Source organism: Mycetomoellerius zeteki, unplaced genomic scaffold (assembly GCF_001594055.1).
Source record: "Mycetomoellerius zeteki isolate Tzet28-1 unplaced genomic scaffold, Tzet1.0 scaffold578, whole genome shotgun sequence".
In the NCBI taxonomy this organism is placed as follows: Eukaryota; Metazoa; Arthropoda; class Insecta; order Hymenoptera; family Formicidae; genus Mycetomoellerius; species Mycetomoellerius zeteki.
The window spans coordinates 101,465-110,555 of record NW_017257586.1 but is presented as its reverse complement, the minus strand read 5'-3'; the positions used below and the strand labels follow the sequence as shown (position 1 = coordinate 110,555).

The following is a 9,091-nucleotide window of genomic DNA, read 5'->3' as shown; positions in this document are numbered from 1 at the left end:
TATATATATATAATGACGTTCGATATTTTATGCATATAAAATTAAAATTATAAACGTAATTCTTATTGTTATAATTAATGAGCTTTTTTTAACCAAGCATTTTTATAATAAATGTAATAGCATAGACATTTTTTGTAATATTTATAAAATAATTCTGCAACATTGCTGAAGTAATATTGCTAAAAGAAGCCTTCCTAATGTCTCTGCAACATTGCATTGCAATATGCAACGTTGAAATATTGCAGCAATATTGCTACAAGTTTCTGTGCCGTACGGGTAGAGAAAGGTAATAATAAATATTCAGCACATCTGTTTGATTTCAGTGTGGGGTCGAGTCGAAATTATAAATGTAATAACGGCGGAAGAAGCGTCAAATGTGCTGTCGCATTTAACATACCGCCGCACGAAAAATATGAATGGATATGTATTAAAAATTGGTTACTTTAAGCAACAAAAACAATCAATCGCAGAACCGATAAAGGGTCAATCGAGTACACGTTACAGTTACAATGATGTCTTCAAAGAATTTGACAAGAAAATGCTAAATATAATTGCTCAAAACATGAATTTTCAAATAGAATACATACATCCGGCGGATAATAAATGGTTTGGTTCTCAATTGCCTAATGGAACGTACGTCGGTGCTATAGGTACTTAGTGATATTTCAAATTATTCGCGATATATACATATAAGTTCCTGTTACTTTTGTTTCCGTTTCTCTTTTGAATATCCGATAGTACATAGTCAGCTTAGGCCGGAATCAGACTATACGTATATTGAAGATTGAGGTTGAAGATTGAAAAATTCAAATTTGACCAATCGAAATGAAAGGAGCTAAAATTTCTTTGTCCTTATTGGTCAAATTTCAATCTTCAATCTTCAACCTCAATCTTCAATGCGTTGTCTGATTCCGGCCTTACACAGGCGACATAGTGTACGGTAGAACGGACATCTGCTTCATATCTTTCTTCGTAAAGAAATACAGTATAAATCCCAAGGAAGATGTAGACTTTAGTACATACGTGGACTTTGACAAAATATGTATGGTTGTCCCTAAAGCAACCAAGATACCTAAAGGAATTCGAATATATCACTTTTTTCCGCTGTCGGTTTGGATATGTTTGATGCTGACGCACGTTTTCACGTATTTAATATGGTACTTTCTGCAAGTCTTTACTCCAGAAAGGTACAGTATTTATATTTGAACGACGTTAACGACGCGAATTGTTTCACTGACAATGAGTGAAAAAAGTGAAGATACATTGTGATACATACTTACTTTCAGAAAGAGAAGTTCGCGCGCAACGATCTATCGATCGTTTCTACTGAACGCAGGTTGCCCCCAAAAATTGCCAGACACAAACGCGGAAAGGATATTACTGTCAGGCGTTTTTATTGCTAACGTCACTTTAGTTGGAATCTTCAACGGTATTTTGTACAACAGTTTCGCGCGTGACATGTATTATCCAGACATCGACAGTCTTTGCGATCTTGACGTTTCGGGATTGCCGATATCCTTGTTTTCCGCTGGCCTGATCGATCTCTTTGACGATGATGATGTCGAGTCGACACTCATGCAAAACTTGCGAAAGAAAATGCAATTCAGTGAAAATTCGGCATTCGCCAGAGAAAATTATTTTCCCATTATCAGCGAGGAATTGATTGATGTGGACGGTGGACCATTGCTTCATCTTGTCAAAGAATGTCTCGGTACGAAAAATACAATAACAAGTACTCATAGAAATTCTAATTATGTACGCTTAGATATGCTTATGTATGATAAATAGTTAATATCAAATGTGTATAAATTTTAGGTAAATTCTACTTGTCGTATTTGCTGCCTAAAAATTCAATTTTCGACGAAAAGGTAAACGCATTGATTGGCCAATTGAATCAGGCCGGTTTACCATCGTTATGGTACCAATACATTATTAATGATTTTGTTCGCAAAAAATTACTGTACAAAGAAATATTAGCTCGAAACAAAAAGGAAACGGAAAGCTTCGTGCCGTTTAATCTAACTGATATGCAGTCATCCTTTTACATGCTATTGATAGGATTATTAATATCCACGATAGTATTTTTTCATGAGAAGAGCTGGTTAAAAATACCATTGTTGCATATTGAAAAACCAAACTGTAAATCTACACGTGTTAACGGCGTTAATCATTGAATGGTAGAGTCGCATTTTTTCAACTTTTGCGATTTTCTCAGGATTTTTTCAGAGATCAAAATTGCTCAAATGACATAAATAAACTCAAATAATGTATGTCCACAATTATAAACAGACGCAATTATAAACGAAATTATGAAGAATACTTTCTCTTTTTTTCTCACGATTCCATCTTTTCTCTCTTAATCATTTCCAATTCCTTCCAATTAGATGCTAATCAAGCAACTTTTTCTAGCAAATAAACTTATTGTTAGTAGTAGCCTGAGTTAAATAGTTTCGTCTTGATTCGAAAAAAAGAGGAAAGAAATAATAAGAAAATTAGCGCGTATGCGTCAATATTTTTATATTTGTGACATTGAAAAAAGATATATAAAATTATGTAAATCGAATGTAATTGATGATAATTGTAAGAAAAAGCACCAAAGCACTGAAAGACACCAAAAGTATATACAGTGAGTTCAAAAAATATATGTACATGGGAGATGCCTTTTGTAAAAAATTTTTATTTTTAAAAAGTAAAGATTAATTAACGATAATTTATTAACAAAGAAGAAAATAGATTATATATCTCAAAATAATTTTACATAAAAAAGTGTCAAGCCAGCCTCATTGTTAGGAATTTCAGATTTTAAGAATTGCAATGGATTGATAATAAAAGGAATGAATCTCCGCGGAGAACGAGTAAATCTGACAAGCAAACAGACATAACAACGAGAATGTTTGATGCTTATGGTATTGTTGCTGTTGTCTCATGATAGAGATCTCTCGGAGATTCCTCAAGTTCCTGGGTTTGCTTTCCGCAGCTCTAGATTTTTTTTCGTAATAGTTACCACAAATTTGGAGTTAATTGATATTTTAGCGTTATTAAATAGCAAAACTTTATTTTATTATATATTGTTCTATGTCGTGGCAATTTCGTATGATTTTTGGGCAGTTGTTCAAACCCACAATTATAAACAATTGGACAAATCAGCATCAAATCGATGGACAAAGCGCGTTTAACGGAAGTTTGCAAAATTTTTTTTTATGAAATAATCTCGAAAATGTTTTATAACGTAGGATTCGCAAGTATGTACATTATGTATGTTAATCCAAAATATCTATAATTACATATCTATATTACAATATTACATTATAAACGAAATATATTACGGTAAAAGAAATATAGGTACTTATTCCATTTGCATTAAAGAAGACTTTAAATAAAAGTCGAGATGTCATGTCGTTTATGTAGTATTAGGGGATTATTGCTAATAATGTTATCAACAAAATTAAATGTATGTGTATACGCAATACGCATACGCCCGCGGGAGCCATTAGCGAGGAAGAAGAAGCAATACACACATACATAGCACATCTTTTTTAATTCAATAAAGTTAATAGATAAACTCGATACACACACACACACACACATTATAATTCTTTTCACGCACACAGCTAATCCCTTTTTTAAAATTTTATTTTATTATTCTAAATGTACCGACGTATGTACTTTTCAAAACAAATGATAAATACATGTAGTATGTGTTATTAATTTAGTAATAAAACGCACTCATTTGTGTAAACACTCTCCAATAGAAATGAGTAATTGCAAAGATTCTTCTCTTTGATTCTCTTTTTCATAAAATCTCTGCAAATAACACGAACACTTTCGTGTTATCGCGCGATGAATGACATGATTTTTAAACTTCGTCAGGGCTCAATTGTCGCTTTTCATATTTTTCCGTTGATACTTCTTGACCGGTAGTTGATTCCGTTTTCTCGCGTTGTAATCTCTTTAATAACTTGTTTGCCATTTGTGATATCTATATGTCGTGATACAGCAATATAATACGTATAATTATGGTATGCAACTAATACGATGCACCAAGACATATATAACGCATAATTTTTAAATTACCTGCGCATCGACCTCAACGACAGCCATAATGTCGTTGAGCGCTGTTAAAATTTCAGCGGCATCAGCTTGTTTCCCGCGAGCATCGAGTACTACAGCATAATTGATCAAAATTAATGGATCCTGAGGAGCTAATGCGTGTGCTTTCGTCAATGATCTTTCGGCACCTTCCAGATCATCCAAACGTTTTAAAGCCACTAAGATGAGAAGAGAAAAAAAGAATTCATATTTCAAGAGAAAATACATTCTGTTGGCAATAAAACTTTGGCATAAGACCTCTTTTTGGATGCCCTATTCTTGTTTCGCTACTCACTAATAAGACTAATTAAATTAGGCTTCTTTTATAATGGATAATGACTCTTTATATAAAATTATATAAAATATAAAAACTTGAATTTATTTTTTGTACTCACAACCCAATAACAGATATGGCATAGGTTAGGTAAATCGCGGCTGATGCAGGCTGTCCAGTGGTGAGAAAAACGATTCCTAGGTTACACGACGGGATGCAAGACATTGGATTCAAATAATGTGCTCGTTTCAACGAGCTAATAGCCTACGAAATATTGCAAAGGAATACTATTAGAAATTTGTGAATTTACAATACCCTTACAATAAAAATGTGCAATAAATTTACAAACCATATAACGTTTTGCTGTGATTTCACAATATTTCTCATTCGTCAATGTAACAAATAATCAATAGTGTCGCTAGCAAATAAAAAGCTCATATACATAGAAGTCATAGACGGTCGTAGAGTCTCAAAGAAATTCAAGTCAAATATTCTTCTTATATTTGACTGTGATTGGTCAGTTTCCTACGACTTAAGACCCCACGATCATCTATTAGATTTCTAGTAAACGAGCCTAAAGTATATCCAAAAGATAGATTAGATTCTATATAGTTTGCTTCTATTACTAATAATTATAGTTGGTATAACAGACTAGCAGCAATCACAATAAACCAATTTGTTGTCATATTTTCAGATCACTTGTTAAAGGTATTGATGCCTTGTTAAATTAACAAAATCCTTTCTCTCAGTGTTCCTTTTTTAACAAATTATAATATATAATTGTTATAAACTGAGTCATCGCGTGCTTCAAACAGAAATAATCAAAGAAAAAGAAATAACGGTAAAGATGAAAGTAAAACGGAAGAAAAAAAAGAGTAGACTCACCGCAACATATTTTTGTTTCGCGTAAAGGCACATTCCAATGTTGTTCCAAAGGATCGAAGATTCTGGAATGGTCTGTGACGCAATTTTATATTTCGATAAGGCCACATCGTACTCTCGATGACTCTGGAAAATATAACATACGCTGTCCAGCGAAGCAAAGAAACAAATTCCACGAAGAATCCAAAGTAAGAATAAGTAAATCTTAATAATCTGACGAATATGCATTTGTGATAGAATATGCCTTCATAATTATTTACATTAGCAAAGCAGAATAACGCTTTACCTTTTATAAATCAAACGAAACAATCAATTTAAGTAATTAAAAATTAATTTGATGAAAATAATCAAAACGAACATATAATTGGAGTACAATTAACTATCAATCGATTAAATTTTTTCGCAAATTAATGAAAAATTATCAAAGAGATGTTACTGTATGAATTTCTATAAATTTATGCACCTGCATTACATAAGCCATAGGCAAGATTGCCTTGACGCAATTAGGCGAATGAGCCAAAGCTGCTCCAAACTGCTGAAATGCTCGTTGCGTATCTCCGATTCTAAGATATAAGAGACCCAGTTCTGTCGCTGCATCTATACTCTGGGGATTCCCACTAAGAGTAAAGAAAGTGCCGAAAGTTTAAGTTGTATCAAAATGATAGAAACGCTATCGAAAGAAAGAAAATAAAAAAGCGATCGATAAAATAAGAAAGGTCTTAAGAAGAAAAAAGGCAAGTTCAGAAAATATGTTGAAGATGTGATAAAAAAATACTATACTAAAATAATTATACATGATAATAAATATTTTTAATTCGTTCGCAACTAATGGTATAACATGAAAGTAAAAATAATTTAATATAATTCGCGCGATTCATAGCTGCGACTTGTGATTCATATAACTTACTTCAAAGCTGCCGTATAAGCGTTTCTAGCTTCTGGAATCATGTCGTCTAAGAGATAGAGTCTCGCGAGATCAATATTGGGCAATTCATTTTTGGTTAATTCCGTTGATTTTTTAAAATATTTTTTGCCCTCTTGTAATTGATTCAATTTTACATAAGCCTCGCCTGAAGACGAGAAAGAAAATAATTCCGTTGCGGACAGAAGGCGCCATTTTACTTAACAGTTGAACTTTATGACTTTAATTGCAATGTGCTCAAAGCAAATACTCGAAATGCGATTACATACTTATTTATACGCATGCAACCTCGAGCAAAAGTACATTTTCCACAAAATTAATAAAGAAAGCATGAATTCCTTGATAGGTGCATCTGCAAATTTATAAAGCTAATGTGTGTGCAAAGTAATATATCGCATTGTGAAACAAACAACTTGCCAAGGCCATGATACATTTCCCAATCTGGTAGAACAGATATCTTTTCAACTTCCGCATATGCATCTATCGCGCGTTTGTGACTTCCCATTATCAGTCTAAAAATTGTCGCAATATTCGTTTTAATAATAGTTCGCGATATTCGTCGTATATGTAATTTATATTAAAAACAATTTCTTTTAATTACTTACAGCGATTTTGCTATCTGTTTAACGTTATCGATGTTTGTCGAATTCACGTTATATGCGGTTTGAAAACAATCCAACGAATCTTGAATCTTGCCCTCCTTTCGAAGAATTAAACCCTATGAAGATCATTATGCATTATCTGATACGATCGCGTAACAAGGATAAGTATTATTGGTAGTTATTTATATGTTATTTATTATTTACAAGAGCTACATAAATAAAAATATTATTCTTTTGTCAAATAGTTTTTTAGCAAATTCAGTCATTTGCATTACACTAGATTAGTGCACACTAAAAACTGCTAAATATAAAATTAGTGATGTTAAAGCACGAAAAATATTTTAAACAATTAAATAACCTATAATAATAATATTTATACGTTATTTAATAGAATATTCCTATAAGCGCAAAATGTTCTTAGAATGTTATATGGATATTGTTAAAAAAAAAAATTAAAATAATGTTATTATAATATTTCGAGAATAGCATAAATATTTTATTAATGTTACGAGAGTATTCTATAGAGCTTATATGTCCACTTATATAATATCCTAGGTATTATATCTTAATATTCCTGAAATATTATATAAATATTCCAAAAATACTTATAAATACTAATTATTTTTTATTTTGTGCAATTTGAGCACAATCCAGTAACAAAAAGTTCTTATCAGTCTATGCTGCATCTTGTGCTAAAAAAACGTTTCGACATGATTTTAAGTACATATCCAGTTCTACAACTGCCAAATCACAACGCGCCAAAATCATTTTCAGTTTTTAAACGTATACTTATACTGAACAGATGTAATAGTTTTACAAATTAAAGTAAATGCGCTGTTATAATACTTTTTAATGTTAATACAATATTACAGTAACATTAAATAAATGTTACTTTTAATAATCATATAATATTATCAGGAATGGATGCATAATTTCCATTAATATTTCGAGAATATCATATAATATTATATAATTTTAGTAAAATATTCTTAAAATGTTACATTTAATATTCTAAGAATATGCTTAAATATTACTTCATATTAAATAATATTATGCGCCTATAGGGATATTTAATTGTTAAAATTAATTACATTGCCATTGCATTTAAATATTCTGTATAAAGCAGTCTTTAATATGTGTACTTAATTCAGTGTGAGAACAAAATCAATATTTAATTATTTCTGCACTTTCCGCCATAGTTTGTCGCGGGTCGTGGGCAATGGCAAGTGCAGGTGGCAAACTATCGACGATTGTTGCCAACTTTGGTGCCAATTTTTACTTTTTGTGCATCAAGTTATGTATCAAAAGGACTTTCGATTATTCTTGAAAAATAAGAGAGTACTAGGAAAATATATACCTGGTACCTGAGAAAAAATGTTTCATATATAATCATATATAATTATATAAAACTATATAAAATTATATATAATTATATAAAAATTGACATATTTTATATATAATTATACGTATAATTGTATATAAAATATGTCCATTTATACATTTTTCCTGGGTATGTATAATATATGTAAAACATATACTATAGTATTTTCGTAGGTATGCGACATTTTTTGGAGTCTCAATCGCACCTTTAAATAATTGGCGTATTCGTGACCATTGGATTTCATTAATTCCTGCTCAATGAGTAGTTTGCAAGCGCTGTACTCGTGTCTCGTGTAATGTCGATGTAGCAACCAATTGCGACTCTCTATTGCTGCTATGTCTGGTGCTGCGTTCAACAAAACCAACAGTAAGAAACACGACGGAAAAATTGCATTTAACAAAGAACAATTTCGATATGAAGCGTATCACAAAATTATTTTGTCTTGTTATCAAAACTCAATCAATAGCGAGTCACGTATACACTTATTTACTTAAAGTTTTGATTGAATTGAAATATAATACCTCGATTGCCTCGATCGTTTCTTGTTCGTTGTACAACAGTGTTTTCTCGTAAACGACCATTGCTGAGAATATCATTTGCCATTTTTACGAAACTCCAATCTTATGAATCTTCAAATCTTGACAATCTTTAACAATTTCTCTCTTTCTCTCTCTCTCTCTCTTATGCTCATCCGTTTGATAACTGGTTTTCGTAAGTTTGAGAAGTTCGATGTTCGATTGTCATGGTAACGAAATATAAACTCATTTGGCGCATCCCGCGTATAACATAAATGGCTGCGTTCAGCAGAGAAAGCAGCTTTGCAACTGTTGTAAAATTCTTCAATACGATTGGTTCTTGCTTTTGGTTCCTTACAGATCTAAACGTATAAACCAATCATATTGAAGAATTTTACAACAGTTGCAAAGCTGCTTTCTCTGCTG

At 31.7% G+C, this 9,091-nt stretch overlaps 1 protein-coding gene and 1 pseudogene across 1 annotated transcript; one reads left to right on the top strand and one right to left on the bottom strand.

The window, feature by feature from the left end:
- The window catches only part of LOC108728043 (uncharacterized), a 4,013-nt pseudogene extending 1,728 nt beyond the window's left edge, over positions 1–2,285 (top strand).
- A 1,454-nt stretch (positions 2,286–3,739) lies between these two features.
- Positions 3,740–8,866, bottom strand: BBS4 (Bardet-Biedl syndrome 4). Its single transcript, XM_018456375.1, is given in 11 exon segments — positions 3,740–3,979; positions 4,075–4,268; positions 4,485–4,510; positions 4,512–4,627; positions 5,249–5,371; positions 5,709–5,862; positions 6,153–6,315; positions 6,585–6,679; positions 6,773–6,885; positions 8,356–8,495; positions 8,672–8,866. Coding segments are annotated over 11 exon segments (1,329 nt in total). The 5' UTR covers positions 8,754–8,866; the 3' UTR covers positions 3,740–3,856.
- Positions 8,867–9,091: the final 225 nt, after the last annotated feature.